General features: G+C 51.2%; 2 protein-coding genes across 4 annotated transcripts in view; one reads left to right on the top strand and one right to left on the bottom strand.

Moving 5' to 3' along the window:
- The window catches only part of RNF14 (ring finger protein 14), a 46799-nt gene extending 22533 nt beyond the window's left edge, over window positions 1-24266 (bottom strand). Inside the window, exons 1-2 of the mRNA XM_060143858.1 lie at window positions 24017-24266; window positions 20601-20729 (exon numbers count right to left, since the gene is read on the bottom strand). The gene's annotated coding sequence lies outside the window, so the exon portion shown is untranslated. The remainder of the gene's footprint in view (window positions 1-20600; window positions 20730-24016) is intronic.
- PCDH12 (protocadherin 12) lies at window positions 7017-19979 on the top strand. Of its 3 annotated transcripts, XM_060143852.1 has the most exons (4): window positions 7017-10209; window positions 13599-13696; window positions 15628-15779; window positions 19123-19979. In XM_060143852.1, the coding sequence occupies exons 1-4, from the start codon at window positions 7330-7332 to the stop codon at window positions 19590-19592; spliced, it is 3600 nt and encodes a 1199-aa protein (XP_059999835.1). In that variant the 5' UTR covers window positions 7017-7329; the 3' UTR covers window positions 19593-19979. The 3 variants fall into 3 exon arrangements, 1 of the variants encoding a protein (XP_059999835.1); XR_009539608.1 differs by lacking the exon at window positions 13599-13696 and having other exon boundaries at window positions 19123-19258; XR_009539607.1 differs by lacking the exon at window positions 19123-19979 and having other exon boundaries at window positions 13368-13696; window positions 15628-15679.
- Window positions 24267-24609: the final 343 nt, after the last annotated feature.

The following is a 24609-nucleotide window of genomic DNA, read 5'->3' as shown; positions in this document are numbered from 1 at the left end:
GGAGGCCCTAGGAAAGTCAGGATTACAGTTTATGACATCATGATAGGTGAGAATGAAGATACAAAGAGAGAGAGAAAGAGACCCAACTCCATCCCCCGTCCCCAGGGACACTAGATGATGATGGAGTCTAGGGCTAGGAGAGGATGGGGTGTGTGACCTAGGCCAGAGGTCAAGACCCAGGCCATTGGGTAGAGATGCAGGAGTAAGTCACAAAATATGTCTGGTCTTGTAGGGACCAGCAGGGCTTCCATCAGGAACTGCACTGCTTCCCGTCCATCACTGGCATCCAAATGGTGTCCAGAGACTTTGCTGAGCTCATCCCACCTGCCCAGAGGGGACAGCCTCCTTTTCAATGGCCACCACTCACAAGCACCCCTGAAACAAGCCTTGACGTAGAGAGGGGCAGCAGCGTGGAAGGGAAAGCCCTGCCCCAACTCTGGGACAGGACTGGACAGTGGTGAGCCCCACCTCATTACAGAAGTTATCACTGCTGGTCTCCTGTCGTTATGTATTTGCTCACTCTGTAGATCTCAAAAAATTTACCATTATCACCTGGGAATCTGAAAAATTGGTGTTTCTTTAAAATGGGGGCTTCATCCTCAAAAAAAAAATTGAGAGCTACTACACTAAAAGCCATTATAAATAATTAACAACTAGAGCGCTACTCATGTCCCATGCCCCACTCTAAATGTTCTGTATTGACTAACCTAAACCTGACAGTAACCCTGTAACATATTACCATCATCGTCATCCCTATTTTAAGGCTAAAGAGACTGATCACAGAGAAGTTAAGTGGCTTGCCACTGCCACACAGATAGGAAATTACAAAGCCAGGCTTTGAGCCCAGGCAATTGGAGTCCTGAGCCCACATTACTAACCCTAATGCTATGCTTAGATCAAGTTTACACTTTGCTCATGCAAAGTGCTCAGGTCTGTAAGGAGAAATAGCCAGACTACCCGTGTGGCCAGCTTCCCTGGTCAGCGTAGCTCAAACAATACCTCAGGTCATCCCAGGGTTATATAAAAACAGACTCGCAGAGAGGCTTGCGGTGGCTAACAGTATAAAAATGTTTTCTGTGCTTCTGATGCAAAAGGTAAAATTTGATTTACAATAATAGGCAAAGAATGATCATGTTTATACTTGCAAACTGGGACTTCATTATTATTCCCCCGAAGAACAGTGAAAAGAGTTTTGTAACCCCAAGGTAACATGGCGCTGTAAGAAAGAAAGAGGGGTGAGATTCAGCAGCGGCCATCATAAATCAGTGTACGGCTGTTTCTCTCGGAGCTCCAGGCTCAACTCCTGGCTGTCATAAACTTATAAAGGGGAGCCCCGTGAGAAGTTATGTAACGATGGCAGGACTCATTTTCCTTCCTGCAAGAATCTTTCTGAAGCAAGGTGAGAATTAGGCTGATTAGATTCTATGTGAAGAAAGAAAACCAAACCAATGGAAAGGGGGAAATGTGGGTCAGTTTTAGCTATTTACCACTTGCCTTGCCAAAAAAACCCTGACCTTGTAAATGGAGAAGAACATGCCGAATTCCACCAAATCAATGAGCGGCTGGGGGCTTCCCTGGTGGCGCAGTGGTTGAGAGTCCGCCTGCCGACGCAGGGGACGTGGGTTCGTGCCCCGGTCCGGGAAGATCCCACATGCCGCGGAGCGGCTGGGCCCGTGAGCCATGGCCGCTGAGCCTGCGCGTCCGGAGCCTGTGCTCCGCAACGGGAGAGGCCACAACAGTGAGAGGCCCGCGTACTGCAAAAAAAAAAAAAAAAAAAAAAAAAAGAGTGGCTGGATGACCGAATAAATTAATGAATGAGTGTGATCCAGGCTTTCTCTGGGGTGGTTCTTCCAGTGTGAGAACAGTTCCATCCTAGAGTCACTGAGAAATGCTGAATACATAACAAGGCCAATCAACAGAGTCAGCCTCTGAATATTCATGCACAGATGATGCTCCCAGTCAATATGTTTGATTTTTGTGTTTACTGATAGATTTTCAAATTCACTGTGTAAACCAAAGTTCTAAAAATAAAAAGAAGAGGAAAAATGAAAACAGAAAAGAACTTGTGGTAAGATCATACATTACTTCTGGATAGGATTGCCAGATAAAAATACTTATACTAAAAATTTTTCATTGTTTATCTGAAATTCAAATTTAACAGGGCACAGTATATTTTTATTTGTTAAATCTGGCAAACGATTTCTGGGCTAATAACCCTATGTAGAAGAGAGGGCTGAAGAGAGTTATCTGGTGGACATGCCCACACCTGGGAGTCAGAAGGAAGGCAAACCAAAGGAGGATTCAGAGAAGCAGACAGAAGAGCCTGCAGAAATACGGAAGAAGAACCAGCTGTGCGCAGAGCTTCTGCTGAGCATTGACACAAGCACGGGGGGAGGTGGGGACCAGGAGGATGCTCAGTGAGAAAGGCCTGATGGCTGTAGAGTTTGGCCCTTACAAGGTTGTTGGTGCTTCTAAGAAGTTCTATGTCAGTGGTTCTCAGTGAGGGTGGGGTGGAGAAGGGGTGCGTGGCAGAATGACCTGCAGTATATCAGAACCGAAATCTACATGCTGGAAGTAGCCCTCTCCCCCTCTGAGGATTGGGGAGAGAGACATAAGTGTCACCCTCATCAACTCAGAATTTATGTGGTCTGTTCGCGGGGGCCGTGTTGTGGTTCCTAAAGCACAAAATAAATGATAAATCTTTTCTTGCATTTATCTTGAAAACCACGAAGGTGATCCACAGTTTACAACTATCTGTTGGAAAGTCCTTATCTTCCATCTACTTCCTTCACAGCCTCTGCCCGTTCTGTAGGGTACCTCCCTCCACAATATCCTCAAGCTTCAGCAATCCCCCACCCCCTCATCTATTTTTCCTTTTATTATGTAGATCAATTAGGCCTCTCTTGCCAGCAAAAAAGGTCCAATCAACTTTCTCAATCCGGTCCCAAATGATCTGAAAGATGAAGCATTTTCAGAGAGGGGGTAATAGAGCTGGCAATTATAAAATTCTCTTTGGCAGGCTGCGAAAGAGAAAAGTATGAATTTTCTTGCCCTGTTCCTGGTATTTTGAAAAGCTTTTCAAGTGATCGTGATACGTGGACGCTTCTGAGAGATACCACTCTTAATCAAGACACAAAGCCTTTTCATTTCTTGAAAAGTCTTATTTCTTGGCAAATTTCTCCCTGCAAAGTGCATTCTTCTCTCTGCTCTTTGCCCAGAAAGAGGTGCCCTTGTGTGGGAATGGACATCTGTGGTCTGTCCCAACAGAGATCACAGAGTGCGGGCCAGGACCAGGTGACCCAGAACAGCCACTTGAGTCTCCCGGTCAATGGCCCTGGCTACACTGCCTCCAATTTCAACAAGGTCTTGCTGAAAAAAAGAGGCAGACCTTAGGTGGTCCAGTCACCTCCCCAACCAGAATGATCCTGAGGATGAAGCTTCCCAGTTTCATCCACACCGCCTTGGTGGGTGGTGATGACTATGGCCAGCGACCGGGCAGATTCACAGGGGGCCCCGGGGGTGAGCAGCCAACCCCGCAGGACATTCATAGGTGGGGCATGATCTTAGCCTTCCTCCAGCTGGTCTTCAAGTCCCCCAAGGGTCAGAGTCCCACCCTGCTGGTCTGACCCCTCAAGGTTCCTCAGGACACCAGGGATCCTCTGACCCCCCCACCCTTCTCACTTCACTCCCCGACCCCTCCCAAACAACGGACCCAAGTGTGAACAACCCCAAGGCTGGTGGTGAACAAGGCCTCCAAGCACCAAGCCCAAGCCTGCCCTCTTTTCAAAAAGATGGAGGCTGTCCTCAGCTATTTCGGACCTATTTCAGAGGACGTCTGCGCCTTCAAAGCTATTTTCAAAACTCAGGATGACGAAGGCTCTCCAGATGAACTCCAGTTTCACCCCCTGATATGTGGCGGCTAAAGATCAACTGACCCGGTAGCCAGAAAGGAGGAGGAAACATTACTAAAAGGGGACCTCGTTCCCAGAGGTAATAGCCTTTAAAAGGTCTGGTTTGCTGACTTTGGACTCTTAAAGGGTTGTCTTAGCTTCCTGCCCCCAACGTGAGTGAAACAGAGAACAAGAAAAAAACCACCTACGAAATCCAAATTCAAAATTTTTCTTGGCCTGTGAGTCCATTTTTTACATCCCCGAATCCCAGTCAAGGCAACACACACACACACACACACACACACACACACACACACACAATCAATGCCCTTTCCAGAATATAAATGTTAACACATGTAAAATCATGAATTCCATAATTCCTCCTGTGGGCGTTGGGTCACATTAGGTTTCCCACTAAGTGAAATGATTGTCACCTGGGTATAGCTCCTTCCATTGTGTTGTACGCAGCACAGGAACACGGGTCTGGAGCTGTGGACATTTGAGAACTCCAGCCACCCACCTCCCTGCCTCTGTGGCTTTCCTGCCTTTGGCCACCAGATGGCACTCTAGAAATGTTCTCAGCACCAGAGTCTCCTGCACCAAAGCGCCCCTGCATTACTCCCAGCTGGCCTTCTTCTTCCCTCTTCTCTGTTCCCTTTCAATCGACGTCCCAGAGTACAGTTGAAGGGGCTTTGTGGAGGGCAAATGTGCATGATCTTGGGCAAGCTACCCAACCCTCCATGCTCAGCTTCTTCACCCCTATGGCCTGGTTGTGAGGGTGGCATGGGACGATGCAGGTAAAACACTCGGGACAAGGCTTGGCAGGTAGCTGCTATTCTCATCAGTCTGCTCAGACCCCTTCCAAAGCTCCGCATGCCTTCAGGACAAGGTCCAAATCTTGAGCACGGGGTCCCAGGCCTTCCATCATCTGGCGGCCCCTGCTGACACCCCCAGCCCACCGTCCTCCTCCCCACTCGCACAGGCCCTCGTGTGGGACTGCGAGAAGCAAGGTCGCCCACCTCCAGCCTCTTCCATTCTGCTCCCTCCACCTGCTCGCACCTGCCCCCCCCCCACTCTTCCCCGTCCTTCAGGGTGTGTCCTCCAGGAGGAGCCTCCCCTGATCCCTAAGCCTGACTCTGGAGCGATCCACTGGACCCACTTCTTTCATTTTCCCCACCCTGGCTTGAGACTACAAGCCCCTTGGGGGTCACTTTGTCTTGCTCACTGCCTTGCACATAGTAGGATGAGTGAGGGCCAGACAGTGAGGCCGCCATGCAGGCTGACTGTCACCAGAGGGCCTGGGGCCCACGCTGGTTCCCCTTGCAGGGCAGGTAGCACTGGGCCCTCGCCCGAGCTGAAGAAGCCCTGGGAAATGAGCCTTCCTGGCCAAGAAGGCGGAGGAAAAAAACGTGAAGGGACAAATGCAAGACCATTTTTACCATTTGCATTCGAGGTATAAAGCCTGGCAAATAGTACAAGGCAAGCTAGTCCCATGTAATGAGTGCTTTCTCTGTACCAGGCATTGCACCAAGCCTTCACTTGCATTATCTCATCAAATCCTTACCACAAACTCGGGAGATGGGTGACAGCCACGCTCTACAGAGAAGGAAACTGAGGCCCAAAGAGGTTATGTGACTTGTGCCATGTCTCCGAGCTGTTGAGTGTTCTGTCTTCAGAGCCAGACTGTAGGAAACACCCCATTGGATTCAGACCCCTTGCTATTGGGAAACCTCCAGGGGTAGAATATGAAAGGATAGGGTGTGGGAAAGAGAATACAGAGGGGAAGGGGGGTGCAAGGTGAGGCTTAGGCCAGGGAGGTCCTCAGTCGCCCCATCCTAATGGCCACAAGCCCCCTGGCCAATGGGCCTGATTGGAGTCATTTGTGTCCCAACAGGCACCTCCAGCCCCAAGGACTGAGCTGCCAACACCCATTGAGGGGAAGCTGGCCCTTAACTCCCATCACTTCAAAAGGTTTAGAAACCTCTGGACTCAACCTCAAGGTAAAGTGCGAGACTGGACAATGGTGGGGGCAGTGGATGGAGGAGGAAATGAGAAGCAGCAAGTCACCTCAAGGCCACCCAAGCCAAATGCCCACTCGCCCCCCTCCTGGCCTCACCTCTGTGACGGGACTCTTGGACATGAACAGCAGTGGGAAGAGAAGAATTGGAGGAAGGGAGGGAAAGGGAGAGGAAGGTGTGGGAGAGGGAAAGGTATAAAAACCTCCAAGACCAAGGAGCAGGAGCTGGGGGATTCCCCCGGACAGGGGCTCAGGCTGGACCAGATGTGGAGAACAATGGGCCAGGAGGCTAGGGAGCCGGAAGGGAAGGGGGAGGGAGGCCACACCGTCGGGTCAGAAAGGTCATTGTACTTCAGGAGCCAAGGACACGGGCACCTTTGGCTCCTGAAGTATGTGGGCAGGGACTGACCCAGGGCCAGTGCAGCCAGAGGCAGCCACAAGGTAGGCCAAGCTGGCAGATCACGCCACCCACCGCTAATAACAACGTCATTGCCTACGACTCCGGGCCAACGTTTCATTTCATCCCCACGATTTCCTGCTGAGAGGGCTACTGTTGTTATTCCCATCTGCACTCTTAAGATGAGGCCCAGAGAGGTTGAGTAACTTGTCCTACATGACCCAGCTGGGAAGTTGTGGAGTCAGGATTGGAACCCAGGCATTTTGGCTCTTATAGCCACTCTCTTAATCAGCGCTGCTTCCCATGAGACAAAAACGGGTGATGAGGGCGAAGTCAAGACTGAGAGGTAGACAAGTGTGGGAAAAAGGGGAATGGGAGAAGAATGACGGGAGATGACGGAAACAAAGAGAGACAAGGAAGGGAAGAGAGGCCAGGGTGTGACTTGCCCGGGAGGGGCTCAGGCTCTCTGCTCACTTGGCCACAGCAGGGGCTCCCCTCCCCTCAGTGGCTGCCTTGCCACATGGACGGCACCTTCCCATCCGGCCTGTCCCCAGCCGCATCCTCCTCAGCGGCGGGCCACTCAGCTTCATGGAAACTCTCTTTCTCTAATTGGCATAGAAACTCATAGCCCTCCCTTTTCCTGTAGGTGGGGTTTCCATAGGAAAAAGCTGCTTCTCTGTTTCCCCAGCCTAGCAACTGTTTGGAAGTCAGATCCCCACATCCTGCTCTACTGGGTCAAGTCCCTCCTGGACCGGCTCTTGTCCATCATTTGCTAACGGGGACCAACAGTGCCCCTGAACAATTTTACTCCATTGGTCCTTGGACCCCTCAAATCTCTTCGGATGAAGATGGCCTCGCCTGGGAATTCTGCTGGCTCCATCAACTAATTATGGGACGAGGCTGTGCCAGCAGGTCTGGGGGCAGGAGAACAGGGCTAATCAAGCCCCCCAGGGAACACTGGAGGACTTGCCCAGCCTTCGAAGAACTCTAGCGGTTTCTGGATCTAGCCCACTCTGGCGGTAAGCATGATGCGACTTCTGCCACTTCTGCTGGGACTTTGGGGGCCAGGTGGCTACTTGTTCCTTTCAGGGGATTGTCAGGAGGTCGCCACTCTCACTGTGAAATATCAAGTGTCAGAGGAAGTACCGTCCGGCACAGTGATAGGGAAGCTGTCTCAGGAACTGGGCCGGGAGGAGAGGTCTGGGCGAACAGGGGCTGCCTTCCAGGTCTTGCAGCTGCCTCAGGCGCTCCCCATCCAGGTGGACTCCAAGGACGGCCTGCTCAGCACGGGGAGGCGGCTGGACCGGGAGCAGCTTTGCCGGCAGCAGGACCCCTGCCTGGTTTCCTTTGACGTGCTTGCCACAGGGGATTTGGCTCTCATCCACGTGGAGATCCAGGTGCTGGACATCAACGACCACCAGCCTCAGTTTCCCAAAGGTGAGCAGGAGCTGGAAATCTCTGAGAGCGCCTCCCTGCGCACCCGGATCCCCCTGGACAGAGCTCTGGACCCAGACACTGGCCCCAATACTTTGCACTCCTACACCCTGTCTCCCAGCGAGCATTTTGCCCTGGATGTCATTGTGGGGCCCGATGAGACCAAACACGCGGAACTTGTGGTGGTGAAGGAGCTGGACCGGGAAATCCACTCATCTTTTGATCTGGTGTTAACTGCCTATGACAGTGGGAACCCCCCCAAGTCAGGCACCAGCTTGGTCAAGGTCAATGTCCTGGACTCCAATGACAATAGCCCTGTGTTTGCTGAGAGCTCGCTGGCACTGGAAATCCAAGAAGACGCTGCCCCTGGTACTCTCCTCATAAACTTGACTGCCACAGACCCTGATCAAGGCCCCAACGGGGAGGTGGAATACTTCCTCAGTAAGCACGTGCCTCCAGAGGTGCTGGACACCTTCAGTATTGATGCCAAGACAGGCCAGGTGATTCTGCGTCAACCCCTAGACTATGAGAAGAATCCTGCCTACGAGGTGGATGTCCAGGCAAGGGACCTGGGTCCCAATCCCATCCCAGCCCACTGCAAAATTCTCATCAAGGTCCTGGATGTCAATGACAACACCCCAAACATCCACATCACGTGGGCCTCCCAACCATCCCTGGTGTCCGAAGCTCTTCCCAAGGACAGTTTCATTGCTCTCATCATGGCAAATGACCTAGACTCAGGAAACAACGGCCTGGTCCACTGTTGGCTGAGCCAAGAGCTGGGCCACTTCAGGCTGAAGAGGACCAATGGCAACACATACATGCTGCTAACCAATGCCACGCTGGACAGAGAGCAGTGGCCGCAATACACCCTCACTCTTTTGGCCCAAGACCAAGGACCCCAGCCCTTATCAGTCAGGAAACAGCTCAGCATTCAGATCGGTGATGCCAACGACAACGCACCTGTGTTTGAGAAAAGCAGGTACCAGGTCTCCACTCGGGAAAACAACCTACCCTCTCTTCACCTCATTACCATCAAGGCCCATGATGCAGATCTGGGCGTTAATGGGAAAATCTCATACCACATCCAGGACTCCCCGGTTTCTCACTTGGTAGCTATTGACTCAGACACAGGCGAGGTCACCGCTCAGAGGTCACTGGACTATGAACAGATGGCCGGCTTCGAGTTCCTGGTGATCGCAGAGGACAGGGGGCAGCCCCAGCTTGCATCCAGTGTCTCTGTGTGGGTCAGCCTGCTGGATGCCAATGATAATGTCCCAGAGGTGATTCACCCCGTGCTCAGCGATGGGAAAGCCAGTCTCTCGGTGCTTGTAAATGCCTCCACAGGTCACCTGCTGGTGCCCATTGAAACTCCCAATGGCGTGGGTCCAGCAGGCACTGACATGCCACCACAGGCCACCCCCAGCTCCCGGCCATTCCTTTTGGTGACCATCGTAGCAAGAGATGCAGACTCGGGGGCAAATGGAGAGCTCCTCTACAGCATTCAGAGTGGGAACGAAGCCGGTCTCTTTGTCCTCAGCCCCCACCTGGGGCAGCTGTTCATCAACATCACCAATGCCAGCAGCCTCACTGGGAGTGAGTGGGAGCTGGAGATCGTGGTGGAAGACCGGGGCAGCCCCTCCTTACAGACCCGGGCCCTGTTGAGGGTCTTCTTTGTCACCAGTGTGGACCACTTGAGGGACTCAGCCCGTGAGCCTGGGGCTCTGAGCACATCGGTGCTCACGGTGATTTGCCTGGTCGTACTGCTGGCCATCTCCGGGTTGATCTTGGCTCTGATTATGTCCATTTGCCGGACGGAGAAGAAGGACAACAGGGCCTACAACTGTCGGGAGGCCGAGTCCACCTACCGTCACCAGCCCAAGAGGCCCCAGAAACACATCCAGAAGGCGGACATCCACCTCGTGCCCGTGCTCAGGGGCCAGGTGGATGAGCCTGGCGAAGCTGGGCAGCCCCCCAAGCACGTGGGCAAGGAAGCGATGATGGAAGCAGGCTGGGACCCCTGCCTGCAGGCCCCCTTTCATCTCACACCGACCCTGTACAGGACTCTGCGTAACCAAGGTAACCAGGGAACGCTGGCCGAGAGCCGAGAGGTGCTGCAGGACACTGTCAACCTCCTTTTCAACCATCCCAGGCAGAGGAATGCCTCCCGGGAGAACCTGAACCTTCCCGAGCCCCAACCTGCGACGGGCCAGCCCCGCTCAAGGCCCCTGAAGGTTGCGGGCAGCCCCACAGGGAGGGTGCCTGGGGACCAGGGCAGTAAGGAGGCCCCGCTGAGCCCACCGGCCTCCTCTGCAACCCTGAGGCGGCAGCGGAATCTCCATGGCAAAGTAGCCCCTGAGAAAGAGTCAGGCCCCCGTCAGATCCTGCGGAGCCTGGTCCGGCTGTCTGTGGCTGCCTTTGCGGAGCGGAACCCCGTAGAGGAGCTCACTGTGGATTCGCCTCCTGTTCAGGTACCTCGGTGTGGGCAGCTCCCTCTCTTGTCAGCCCCCCTCACCCGCCCACAACAGCATCAGACCCCATTACCCTCACATTCTTCACATTCATTCCTCAGGCTCACCACGCACTTCAGGATGCATTGGGTGCAGTGGTTCAGGGCACAGCTCTGGGGTCAACAGAATTTAGCTGTGTGATCCTGGACAAATGACTTACTGTCTCTGAGCCTTAGTTTCCTTATCTATAAAATAGGGATGACAGTAAGAGCATCTGCCTTGCAGAATTGTCCTAAGGATCTGGTCAGTTAATTCCTATATGAGCACTCACTTAGAGTGCCTTGTGCAAGTAGACACATAGCAAAGGTAGTGATTAAGAGTACAAGCTTTGGAGCAAGGCTGCCCAGGTTCAAATTCTGGCTCCACCTCTTCCAAGCTGTGAACCACAGGGAAGTCACTCAGCTTCTCTGTTGAAGTTGCCCAAGTTAACAGCACCCATCTCCCAAGTTTGCTTGAAGGTAATAAAGTGAATGTGCTTAAAGCCTCTAGAATAGCATCTGGCGTGTAGTCAGCACTCAGAAAATGATTATGATGATTTCTGCAAAGCTCTTCTCCATTTCACCTGCCCTCATCTCATCTGGGCAACCTCCGGGTGAAGCAAGCCGGCACAGGCATCATTGCCCCCAGGCTCAGGGGCTGCATTTGACCTGCCTGAGACCCCAGAGCTTGCCAGCTAGGCCTATGGGATAGGACAGTGGAAACAACCTTGGAACTTGGGAGTTAGGCAGATCTAGGTTCCAGTTTCAGCACAGCCACTTTAGGAGCTGGGCAACATTAACATCTGAGCCTTATTTTCTTCATCTATAAAACGGGGATTGTGATGCCAAACTTAGCTGTGTCTACCTCCCAGGGGGTTGAGAATTAAATGGGATGATGAATGGCTGTGTCCAGTGACCTAGGATTTACTGGACACACCTGGGAAAGCTTTTTCCGGGACGGTGTCTGATCTCACACCCGTATCAACTCCTCTGAACCCCAGATCATTTTCCCTGTGCCAGGCTGCCCGCCCAAGGCACACTTCTGTCATGAGCCAGGCTATCAGCTCATGTTTCCTGCGGAGCAAGGACACAGCTTCCTTCCCCCACCCCTTCCCCAGGAAGCCACCTCGAGAGGGCCCAGCTGCTCTCTCAGGAGTCCTGCCCTGGGCTCTGTGCAGCCCCAGAAGTTGCCCAGAGCCATGCATTCATTCATTTGTTCATTCATTCATTCACCCATTCATTCATCAAATGCTTATTGAATGAGCTCTTTGTGCCAAACACTGTGCTGGTGGTTGGCAAACAGAGAGAGCAGATAGCAAGCCCTGTGGGTGACCCCACTGGGGTGAAAGAGAGGAGGGTACCAAGTTGGGATCAAGTTAAGAGGCAGCTTGCCTAATGCTTGTCTTTCCGGTAGCACAGTGCCACAGTGGAGTCAGACCCCAGTTCAAAGTCCAACCCTGCCTCTAACTGCTGTGTAGCCCCTGTGAGCCTCAGGTGCCACATCTGTAAAGTGGATATAATGGTATCTCTTTCCTTGGGTTACTGAAGAATGACATGAGATTATATACCACTGGACAGTTATTAAGTGCTTATCATAAGATCTATTCCTAAGTAATTTATAGACTTTCACTCATTTAATCCTCATAGCCACAACCAACACATGACCTGAGTCTCATTTTTATTCCCTTTTTTTTTTTTTTACTGCTGAGGAAACTGAGGGTCAGAATGCTTAAGTAATTCCTCAAGGCCACACAGATGGGAAGTGGAACAGGGGCAGATTTAGGACTTGAACCCAAGTCTGACTCCAGAGTCTGGACTCTAACTGTGAAATGACAGCCTGAATGACAACATACAACTTAGGGTTTGGCACTCAGGGAGTTTCCCTGAAGTAGCAGCTGTCACTCGAAAACAGGGTGGCAGGTGCTTGTAGGAGGGTTTCTGGACCTGAGCCAGGAGGTGGGAACTGCCCTGAGGCAGGCAATGGGACCCTGGCCCTCCCACATCACAGTGAAACCCCAGTCCTGGCCACCTCCCCTTCCAACTCTCCTCTGAGGTTGGCATTTTCTGTCTTGAGCTGCCCAGAGGGCAGAGGGACTCTCTCAGGGAAGAGGGGGGCTGGGCCCAGTTGGGAGGCAGAGGCAGCATTTCTAGGAGGAACAACCCAAACCCGTTGACTCTGCAGAGCATTTCAAACCACCTAATTAATCCTGACAACCCTGTAAAGAAGTCTGGGTGGTATTTTTAGATCCACCTTAGAGATGTGGAAACTGAGGTCTGAGTATGTCTAAAAACCTGCCTGACATCACACAACAAGCTAGAAACGACCTTGACTTGGTCTTTTGCCTTCTCCCTCACAAGGGCCTGTGGGGCCTCACCCTGACGTCTCACCCACCCCTGCCCCATTCACCAGCCTTTCTGAAACGCCACCGTCTCCTCTGGCCTTTCAGCTTGAGCACCTTCTGACCGAAACTCCCTTCCTCCCTAACCCTGGCCCTCACCCCCTCTCCACTTGCCAAGCCCCTGTGGAACCTCCGGGTCTCAGCAGAGGCGCCTGGCATGTAGTATGAACTCAGAAAACATATGTTGAAATAAGTGAATTACTTCCCCCTGTATCCACAGCCCCACCCCGTAACTCCCTCCTTGCTGCAAGCTGGGTGAGGGGCCTTCCTCTGCTCCACTTGACCTCCATCGTTTCTCATCCCTGGTGCAACCCCCCATAGCAGCTGCTGTGTCCTGTCTCCCCTGACTGTCCTCCCTGGCAGACTGGGAACTCCCTGAGGGCAGAGACTGGGCCTTGTTCTCATTCTTACCCCCCCAGCAAGCACTCGGCGTGGCACAAACAAGCTCTCATTAAATACTTGTCGAGCGAATGAAAGGATGAATAAACGAATGATTCAAAGACACCCTTCTGCCTTCTGTACAACATAGTCTTACATCTGGCCCGCCAACAATGGCTCAGTCTTTGAACATCACTGAAGCGGGGGAAATAACACTTTACAATAATCCTTATCGAGGTTATAATACATTTACAGTCAGGACATGCCCTTTTCACCCCCGTCCCACCGCTTCCACCGGGAGCTGGTCTCCTGGGGGAATGAGAGTTGGGGGACAGGCCCAGAGGGTTCTCATTCTCTCTCTCAGACTCCCAGGTCCCGGGAATTTGTAGTTGACACATGGCCAAGCAGGGAACCTGTCTGCACACATCCCTGCCTCCGTCACCATCACCGTTCACCATCCCCCATCCGATCCACGAACATCTGAAGCTGGAGGAAAGACTATAAAAAGAAAGCGCCGGCATTGAGGGAAACATCCGGTGAGGAAGTGTGCTGGGTCGGAATTGTGTGGAGTCAACAGATTTTTCCTGTCTTGTAGCAAATCTCCCAGCTGCTGTCCTTGCTGCATCAGGGCCAATTCCAGCCCAAACCAAACCACCGGGGAAATAAGTACTTGGCCAAGCCCGGCGGCAGCAGGTAAGCTGCACGTAGCCCCCACTGGCTTCTCAAGCCCCCCACCAGCCTGCCCTCACCCTTGCAGCCTCTGTGCCTTGAGGAAGGGTGAGCACATCCCAGACGCTGCTCCCCTGGGAGACTGCAGCGAACAGCATCCATTCCCCCACCCAGGCATCCTGGTCCTGGAGCAACTGTATTAATAGTATTTACAGGACCCAAGTCACTAAGGAAGTGACTTCATCCCTGAGGCTCTGATTATCTATCCGTTCCCTGATTGCAGAGGTGCTGGGCTATGAACTTTAAATCTGTAACGTTTAGCTCTTTCTCTTGACCCTTGAACATAATATGAAGGCTCCTGGCTAAGGATGTGGGTGTGTGGGTGTGTTCCTTTGGGCCGTCCTAGAATTAAAGAGACCTCAAGAGGACATCTAATTTAACTCCCTCTTGCTACAGATGGAGAAACTGAGGCTCTACGTAGTTTGATCCAACCCAGCTATGTAAACTTGAGCAAAGCAAGCCTCAGGGATGCAGTTTCTCATCCATGAAACAGAGGTCACCACACTTCCTTGTAGTGATGGGGTAAGGATTTAATGATCACACGCATTCTAAGCCCATGGCCCAGTGCCTGGCACATGGGAGGTACACAAACAATGCTAAGTCCTTTCCCCTTAAAGTGACTTTGCTCAAGGTCAAATAGCCAGTGAGTGGCAAAGCTGGGACCAGCTCTCAGGACACTGACTTCCGGTTCAGTGCTCTTGCTGTGACAACTTACAGTCTTTTTTTTGTTGTTTTTTTTTTTGCAAAGATAGCTAGAAATAGTGTAGAGTAGCGGTGAGCACACACATTCCAGAGTCGTTATCAGCCCGGATTTGAATTCTTACTTAATTTGTGGGGACCTTGGGCAAGCTACCTAATCTTTACAAATCTTGGTTTTCTCATTTGTAAAATGAGGACAACAAGAGAACCCCTTACAGACGTGAAAGGTTTGATGAGAAGGTAAATATACCTTGCAAAGCATATGTCTGACTCAGAGTAATTGCTCAATAAACATTAGTTGTTGTTGCCATTACTTGCAAACTTGCTACCCCTGCACAGGAGCAGAAATGGCCACAGAAAAAAAGCAGCAAGGACCCCCAGGCCTTAAAGGGAGCTTTTCCAGATGCTGGGATGAGGCGCCAGGCCTGTCCCCACCATGCTAAGGTAGTCCCAGGAACTGGCCTCCCCCAGGTGATAGAGAGGGCCTTTGGGAGGGAGGGGTCAGGGAGACAGCAAGAGACACCATAGTAGATTCTGAGTAGCTTTCGGATGCCTCACCTCTGCTGCATCCTCTATTGACCTGCTCTTCTGGTCTGCGATTTAGCCTCAAATAGGGAGGAAGGAACATTCAGTCACTCAGTCCACAAAGTATTTATTAAGCACCTACTATGTGCCAAGTCCTATTCTGAGCACTGGTGAGAGAGCAGGGGATGAGACAGACAAATATCCCTGCCCTCACTGGAGCTCATACTCAGATAGAGGGATGGAGGGGTGGAAGGATGACTGCATTAGATCACCCAAAGTTTACTAAACTCCTATTCCATGCCAGGTAATGAGAAGCAATGGAGGGACAATGGTGTAATATCAGGGCATTCATAGTCACTTCTGTTTGCTGACTGCTTACAACACTGTGCTAAGCTCTTTACATGCAACACCTCATTTTACCCCCATAACGCCCCATGAGGTGGGTGTTATTTATTACTCCCATTTTACAGATGAGGAAGCAGACTCAGAGTAGGCAGGAGGGCTGGGATCAAGTAACCCAGATTGGTCTGACTCTGCAGGCTGGGCTGTGGACCCACTTCCCTCTGTGGATGAATGAATGCTGGCATGAATAGAAGACTATTCATGAGCAGGAATGAATGAAACTATGTGTGAATTTCCTCACTCGCGGACTGTGTTGGCTCCCTTTGCAGGAGTGCAATCCCAGACACAGATGGCCCAGGTGCCAGGGCTGGTGGCCAGGCAGAACCAGATCAGGAGGAAGGGCCCTTGGACCCTGAGGAGGACCTCTCTGTGAAGCAGCTGCTAGAAGAAGAGCTGTCGAACCTGCTGGACCCCTACACAGGTAGGACTCCCCAGGGTCACCCCGACCCCGCTTCTGCCCCCATGGTACCCTCCTGTGCCCAGGCTTCAGAGTTCTGCTCCAATCCACTGCAGGAAAACAGCCTTTCTATTTCTGGAGACTATCAGCAAAATTTTTTCACTTCCCCTGGAGCTTCAGATCTTCATTTGTTTAAAGATCAGATTCTACTTTGGTCATTCATTTAAAAAAATCATCATAAGAATAGTGAACAGTTACTGAGCTCTTGGTGTGTGCCAGGTACCAAGGAAGCGTCTTATATACATTATCTCAGTTAAGCTTCCAAACAGTCTTTTCAGGTAGATATTATGAGCTCCAATTTAGAGATCAGCAAACTGAGGCTCAGAGAGGTAATACAGCCTGCCCTGAGTCACTTCAATGATTGAAGGGAAGCCATCCTGAGCCCACCTACCATCAGGGGACCTCTCTCTACCTCCTAAACCACTCATCTGCATTTCTTTGATGTCTTTAAATACCCTTTTACCCTGAGAATTCAAGAATCTGCCAGCTCCCTCCGCCCCCGCATCAGTCAGCCCCCTTCAGGTAACACACAGTAAGTCCAACCTACGCTGATTTTCTGTTTCTGTAGTTAATAATCTGCTCTTCATCTGGACATATTCTGTGCGCTGAAGGCATGACAGGGACTTCCCTTTCCTTGGTTAAAAAAATAGATAGCTAACTTTTATTGAGTGCTTTCTATGTGCTAGTCCCTGTTCTAATTGCCTCATGAGAAAATCTTCTGAGATAGGGACTATTTGTTATCCCCATTTCATAAAGGAAAAAAACTGAGGGGCCAGGGTGTTCAGTAATTTTCCCAAGGTTGTGCAGCCAATGGTTATTAACCCAGGCAGTGTGGCTCTAAATTAAAATTAAGTAAAATGAAATCTAATTAAAATCAAGTAAAATGAAAAATTCAGTTCCTCAGTCATATCAGCCACATTTCCGGAGCTCAGTAGCTACGTGTGGCTAATGGATATTGCTTGGGACAGCACAAATCTACAGAGTTTTACAGGACAGCATTGTCTAGAATGCGGAGCTGTGAGGCCCAATAGAGTAGCCACTGGCCACATGTGAAAATGGCTAGTACCAATTGAGATGTGATAGAAGTATAAAACACACTCCAGATTTTGAAGACTTAGTATGAAAAAAGAATGTAAAGTATCTCATTAATAATTTTAAAAATATTGATGTGATAAAATGATATTAAATATAAAAAAACTTTTACAAATTAATTTCACCTTCTCTTTCTACTTTTTAAATGTGGCTACTAGAAAATTTCAGACGACCTCAGTGCCTTGCATTATATTTGTGTGCACCAGCTCTGCGCTGGAACCTGTGGGCTCAGTTCCCATGTGGTCCTGCTTCCCCACAGCACAGAGGGCAAAGAACACAGGGAGATGGTAACAAGTGGTGTGACGAAGAGCGCAGCAGGGGTAGAAGTGCCTGCGCTGCTCACAGGGCTGGACTGTGATGAGGCTACTGGGGAACGTGCCTGACACTGGGGTCTTGGCTGCATCAGATAAAAGCCCCACCTGAGGATGTGATGATGACCATATTTTACCGTTGTGTGAGCTCACTGAATGCTTACAGCCACCTGACAAGATAAGTGCTACTATTTCACCACTTTGTGAGCGAAAAAGGAGGCTCAGAGAGGTTAAGCAAGTTTTTCAAGGTCACAATGTTCATAAGCTGCAAAGTTAGGAAATCAAATCCAGGTCTGCCCAGTGCCCACCTGCCGCGGAGTGAATTCATCATCACATTTCAGCCATTCTCCTACACTCCACTGATTTTCTCATTCCAAGCTTCATTCCTTCCAAAGCTCTCTGACCCTTGTGCAAGGAAAAGCCTGATTCTGTAACACCAAAAGAGTTCTAAACTTATTACCCCAGAGTCTCAGGGAACTTAGGTTTACATTCCCCAAATGTCCAGGGTTAATATTTATGTCCATTCAATCATTCAATAAACGTTCACTAAGCCCCAGGCGTGGGCTGGACCAGTCGGGAAGGGGCATGACCCTGCCTCACAGCCTGCACAGCTCCACACTGTGAAGGCAAGACCGAGACTCATTTATTAATAGAAACAGCATTTACTGTATTTTGCAATAACTTTTCAAAATCACAAAAGTAATATTTGGTTAATATAGACAAATGTAGATAAACAAAAAGAGAATAAATCATTTCTGCCCAGGGGTAATTTCAGTTAACACTATGACGCGTCCCCTTCCAGTCTTTCATTCTATGCACAGATTTTAAAGCAGGGTACCTTAAGCAAATATTAAATACATGTTAAAGCAGATGTTGTGCTTTTTTTTTTTTTTTTAAAGACACACATTCTTAACCACAAGGCCTATAATTTCTTCCCTCTGGCTTGGCCTCTATCATTGGGCCTGGAACTAGTTTTCTGAGACAGGATTTTCTGTTGAAGAGATGGGAAAAGGAGAAGTGTGATGGTGGGATTTGGGGCCTGGGGGACACTTTTTCACCGCCCCGGCCCTTCCCTGGGACAGCTCTTAGGCAGCCAGCCCCTTCACGCGGTTTCCTGCAGCTTGAGAGGGGAAGGTTGAGGAGTTGAGAGCATGGGGCCAGGAGGCAACAGTACAGACCTTAGTAGGCCTGGGAAACCAGAGCCACCTAGCATCCAGGGGGAGGAAGGGCCAGCTCTTCAGAGACTGGGTGCAGTGGTGTAGTGACAGGGGGCTTCCAAGTCATCAGACCTGGGGGTCAAATCTGGGCTTGGGTGCCTAGTAGCTGTGTGACAACTTCTTGGAACTTCAGTTTCCTCATCCATAAAATACTCTTGACTTCAAAGGTTTGTGTGGAGGTTAAATGAGATAATTATGTAAATTGCCTAGAACAGAAGTACTTAATAAGTGGTCACTATTATTATGAATAGGAACCGAAGGCAGCGCCAAGCCAGGAACTCCAGCAATGGCTAAAAACGGGGATTCCCCCACCCCCACCCCCGGCATCCTCAGCTAGTGGTGTCCTGAGGGAGTGAACATCCTGGCTGTACAGGGATGGATGAAGGACACCTAAACCTGAAACAGCCCCACGGACCGGGAGATGCTTTAGAAACGGGCCATTTCTAATTCTAGGCCTTCCTCCTCCCCCTGCCGCGTCCTCACTCAGCTCACGCGCGGACATCAGTCGCTGCCTTCCTGCCCGGAGCGCTTCCCTGTCAGGGCCTCTTCCTTCCCGCCCACCTCCGGCCGCCCCATCGGTCCCCTCCATTTCCCTTTCCTCCTTTGTCCGGCGCCCCGCCCTGCCCACGACCCCACCCCCGCCCGCCATGGGCTCCGCCCTCACCGCGTCCCTTCCGCCCCTTGCAGGCCTGGCCCTGGACCGGCTGAGCGTCCCCGATCCGGCCTGGATGGCAAGACTCTCTTTGCCCCTCGCCACCAACTACCGTGACAACGTGTTCTCCCCGGACGCTGCGACCTCGGAGGAGCCCAGGACCTTCCAGACGTTCGGCAAGGCGCCGGGGCCCGAGCTGAGCCCGACGGGCACGCGGCTGGCCAGCACCTTCCTGTCGGAGATGAGCTCACTGTTGGAGATGCTGCTGGAGCAGCGCCCCGCCGTGCCGGTGGAGGCCGCCTCCGAGGTGCTGCGGCGGCTCTCAGTCTGCGGAAGGACCCTGAGTCTAGACCTAGCCACCAGCGGGGCCTCGGGCTCGGAAGGCCCTGGGGGCCGATCTGGAAAGAAGGGGGCCGAGGGCAGGACCAGCAGCGGCGGCAGCAGCAGGGACCTGTGGATCCAGGAACCAGGGGCCCCGGGAGATGTTAGGAAGCCCAGGCCCTGAGGACTCTGGGACAGGAGGTGGTTTCTCTAATCTTTGAACTCACTGACCAGAGGTGGCCTGAGAACTTAAGGTGACCAGTGCTGCCCCACAGAGGAGGCAGGAGCCCCAGGACAAACAGCGGGCTGACCAAAGCAACCCCTTGTTAGGGGCTGGCTCTGCCTGTGGATTTTTTGGAGGAGGAAGACAGTTGGCCGCTGAGATAAGTGTTTGCTGGCAAAACACATGTAAGAGCACAGAGGGTTCATCCTCCTGCAGAGCGGATGCCAAGGAGTGTCACAAGCAGGAAAGGATGGCCTGGGTGCACACTGGAGGGTGTGGGGGGCTGGATCCTGGGGCACCAGGCAAAGCTCTCTGACCTACTAATAAAGGAAAAGCAGTGGCTCGTTATCCTGTTTGCACCTGTCGAGAGGGAGGATGGAAGAACAGAGTGAAGGTTCTTTGTCATCCAGTCCCTGGCCAGAGGGTCATGCGGGGCCTGGACAGGAGGGTGCACAGTGTTAGGCAGGCAATGATGGACATGGGTACTCTTGACCCCTGCTCCTCTGCTGCTGCTACATTATCAAATAATCCGATTCTCAGCTGGAAAATTAAGGCTAAGAAAAGCATGACTATAGAGCATTAACACGAGCCAGACACAAGTCTTTACAATAGGATTTCATTTCATTTCTCCACAGCCCTAGGAGGGGAGGTGTTATTATCCCCATTTCACAGACAAAGCCATGAGACTTGGAGAGGCTGAGGGTCTTGCCCAAGATCAAGCAGAGAGAGGAGGCAGAGCCAGGAATCGGAACTAGGCTTGTCCAACACCAAAACCCATGCCCTCGACCTTGACACTAGACTGCCAGCCAAGGAAAGGAAAGGAAGAGCCCCCATAGGTGAGCTTTTGCCAGTAGCAGACTTGCCTGAGATCCCCTCAAGAAACACAGTTGAAAAGAACATTTCCAAAGCCACTCAGGCCTTCACATCTCTGCTCTTCCAAGCACATAGCGAGAGGGACTTGGAACTGACCTGATGCAGGGTGGGTGTCTGCAGACTCCTGTGCTTTCCCAGCAAGCAGCCCTTCAGGTACAGAAGTCATCTTTCCAGACCCACCAATCGTGAGTAAATCTTCCTCTGTCACAGCAGTGAATTCAGGCCCTAGAGGACAGTGTGTGAACCGGGTCTATGAAATTGACACTGACAGCAACAAACCTTCCAGGAGAGGAAGGAGTGAAAAAAATAGCAAATATTTTCCCAAGGCTCAGCCTTATAATTTCCCTGGAAATTTCCAAGCAGTCTATTCAGCTTCTCAGTAATGTGCGGCTTTCTTGGATACTAAAGGGAAAAATTCCCTTCTGTGCCTCTCCTTTTGCCCTTTTTCTGGAGCTCAGTACACATGTTCACTGTCCACAGAAATGGGCCAATCATACTCCCAACTAGGGATAATGAAAACCATCCACACTTGGAATGCAACGAGGCATCATTATTCCATTATCCCATTTTACAGATGAGGAAAATGAGGCCCTCACAGTGCTTCAGGAGCTTCAGGAATGCTTCTGGAGCAGGGTCTCTAGGTCTCTGATCATCACGCCGAGGCAGAGTAAACTCTTTACAAGGTCTGTGATTTGCAAGCTGCTGGGTTCCCCAAGTCAATGAAAGAGGCTGGGGGACACCAAGCAGGTAGGGTCTCCAACCTGACCAGCCAGGTACCTGGCACAAGGCAACACTTGATGAATACTTGTTGAATGGAAGAATAAATGAATAAATGGGTAAATAGATGCTACAGGAGTCCCTTTTCTCTATATTGGAGCTCCAGGTAAGACTTCCTTAGAAAAGAGAAAAAAAAATGTTCCATTATGTGAAGACAAAGTCAGAAAACCACAGCACTGGAGTAGGCAGTGCTGGCCCCCAATTACTAGTGGATTTTCAGTGCAGAGCTGATGTTGGGAGGTGGAGAGAAGAGATGGGGAGAGGAGGTGACCTAGGGAAACTGGAACCAGGGCTCGCAACTGGATCACTGCCTCACTTTAGTTCAAAAGTCCTAAATCTTGGACCCCCTGAATGCCAGGCGAGACTTTGTGTACAGGTGTTTTTCTAGGCAGAAGATACGGAGTTATCAGATTTTCAAAGGAACATGTGACCTATAAAAATATAAGCAGCACTGCTCTCAGTCACTATCTAAACCTCCACAGACGTGGGCAATTTTAGTCACAAGGAGTCTGAACATTTTATAGCCAAGGAAATGGCAAGACAGAAAGAGGTGACTGGCCCGGAGCCACACGGCAGGCTTGTGACAGGGCTAGCATCTGCATCTGAGGTTCAGGATGATGTTCTTTCTAATACATCAAGGGTTCTTAACCTGGGGTTCTTGGTTGGGCTTCAGGATCTAAGAACCTGCTGAACTGCATGCAAAATTGGGAAGATGTTCATTTTTCTATGGGAAGGAGTCAGTGCTTTCATCTGATTCTCAAAGGGGTCTGTGACCTAAATAACATTAAGGCCCACTGTGATCCTCTATTCCCCGCCGAACCTGGAGAACTCATGGGTAGAGCTGTTCCTGTTCGGAGGCAACCGACCTTTGATCAGGGCGGGGTTGTAGGTACGTGAGGGTTAAGTGCTCTCACCCGAACGTTGCAACCCCTCCAAGTAGGCTGATGCCAGACCTTATACCCAATAACCGACTGAGAGTGAGACAGTGTGCATGCTGACAGAACTGAGTCTGCTGAACAGAAAGGTTACAGAAACTTCTTGACATAAGCCGAGATGTCAGAGCTGAGACCTTGGACGTGCTCAAAACCGTTTCCACCAAGATGGGCTGTCCCCCGGGGGACTGAAGGAGCTGGCGAGCCAGCGAGCACTCAGTTAAATGTCGTCTTAATTTGGAAAGCGCAGAGGGACATTTTTTATCAATAGTCAGCCGTCCTCCAGCACCAGGAGGGCAAGGCAGTGCTCACTCGGAGCCTGGGGGCCGTCCTGAGATTGACAGGAAGCCTCCTTGTCTGTTACCCAACTTCAGCTTGGCAGCTCACTGATCCCTACCTCTCCGCTGACTGAAATGAGTGAGATGGCAACTACCACCCTTGGGACTCTGGAGAGAACCAAATCTCCAACACGAGAAGAGAGGACAGGGGAGGGGAGGGGGGAGTTTTAGCACAGGCTCAGCCTGGCACATAGTGTGGACCTAGAAAATAGATCAGTGTTTTCCAGTCCCTACTGAGTACTGGGCACAATATAATGGGTCTGGGGTGGGGGGCAGGATCAGAGACGCTCATTCAACAAACATTTTATATTTGCTGAGCAATTACTACAGGTCAGAAGTAGCACTAGGAATGGCAGTCAGGGGAGGGGTATACAGAATCATTCATTCAACAGATATTTTAAAGCACCTCCTATGTTGCTGGGTAGGTTTGGTGCTGGTGTCCGGTGGAGAAAAGACAACGCATAGAATCCCTCATTCACTGAATGAATATTTACTGAACATTTACTAAGTGCCCTGCCCTGTATTAGCACTGAAGATATGATGAACCAAACAGCCTCATTCCCTCCACAGTGTCAGGGCTCCCTGAAAACAGCATCTCCGGATGAGGAAACTGAGGCAGCAGAGCCTTGCGCAAAGGGCTCATTGCTGAGGGCATCAGGGCTCGAACCTCGGGTCGTCCTGACCCAGGCTGGCCCTGCTAACAAAGGCCACCTCCCTAGCCTCCCCTTACATTTCCTTTCAGGGCACTAACAATGAGTCATTAATAACGGAATTTTAATGGCAAAAGCACAGCAGTTCCAGGGTCTGCGAGGAAGCCCATCCCCTGGGCTGTACAGAGACCGTAGGGACTGAACAGCGAGGATTCTTGGCCCCTTGACAGCATTTCTCTCACGACTCTTCCATCCTTCGTGCTCCACAAAGAGAGCTTAAAAATATCCTCCCTCCACATTTGGTACCCTAAATTGGATCAGCACTTAACTTATAAGGACGGAGAGGGAGGGAGAACCCTATTTGGCCATCAACACAGAAGGCCCTGGGCCCCCGGACTGTGCGAACTGCCCCTCTGCCCCAGGCATGGCCAGAGGAGCCCATAATCGGAGAACCCCAAGTGACAACAGGAGGGGAAGAGGCTGGCAAGTGGAGCTCCACGGGAAGGCAGGAAGTGACACTTTACTTTACACAGAGGGTGCCCCCGGGAAGTTCATCGGCGATCTGCAGGGAGCCGGGCTCTGCGCCCGACTCTATGAGGGAAGCACTGGGTTAACCAAGTTCTTTACTGCAGGACTTCTTGGAACCTTGAATATGCTGACGTGCATCGTGCATCTATAAAAAGGGGACGTCTAGTACACTGTTTCCCAAACTTATTTGACCACAGAAATCTTTTTTTTTTTTTTTTGCAGAGAGATTAGTGCACTGCACAGCTTAAAAACCGGAGCTTTAACCAATGCGTGTATTGAGCCCTTACCTGCACGACGGGACCTTGTGCTAAGTGCTGAGGATACTGGAATCCAAAGACAAAGTCCCTGCTTCCAAGGAGCCATCTGTGGAAGAAAGCCACATGAGGGGACCCGTGGGGGTGAGGCCAGTGTGCAGGGCAGCCCTGGAAAGGGAGCAGAGGGCAGGAGAGGCGCTCGAGCTGGAGGAAGCTTAGGGCTCCAGCAGTGAGAGGAAGTTGCTGGGAAAAGTGTGATGAGACCACTAGAGGCTGGGGAGGGGGGCGGGCAGCAGAGAGGGAAATGTGGACAACTCCCCTCCTCAAATCCTCCCCGCTTTGAGCTGGCCATGCTGGGTGGTTTTTCGCATTTGGACAGTTCCTAGGGGGTTTGGGCCTCAGTCCCTCCCACCCACCGTCCTCAACCACATCTCTGCTATTGAACTTGGGCTAACATCCAGAAGCCGGGGAACAGCTATGCACAAATTCAGTAATTGGAATCATTAGCGTTGACTCAGAAATCATTTCTTGCTATGTCTCTCTCTCGGAGAAGCTTTTAAGACCCTTTAAATTGGTTAATGGAGAGTTTAGAGATGAGGATGGAGCCTCGGCTTTCTGCTTCCCCT

This window comes from Lagenorhynchus albirostris, chromosome 3 (assembly GCF_949774975.1).
Source record: "Lagenorhynchus albirostris chromosome 3, mLagAlb1.1, whole genome shotgun sequence".
NCBI lineage: Eukaryota > Metazoa > Chordata > Mammalia > Artiodactyla > Delphinidae > Lagenorhynchus > Lagenorhynchus albirostris.
This window is presented reverse-complemented; position numbering and strand designations above follow the sequence as displayed.

Bases quoted from the DNA above. Each gene is read 5' to 3' on its own strand.
- PCDH12 (XM_060143852.1), top strand. From the start codon at position 7,330: ATGATGCGACTTCTGCCACTTCTGCTGGGACTTTGGGGGCCAGGTGGC. The intron at 10,210-13,598 runs GTACCTCGGTGT...CCTGTCTTGTAG, and splicing joins TGGATTCGCCTCCTGTTCAG to CAAATCTCCCAGCTGCTGTC. The intron at 15,780-19,122 runs GTAGGACTCCCC...CGCCCCTTGCAG, and splicing joins CCTGCTGGACCCCTACACAG to GCCTGGCCCTGGACCGGCTG.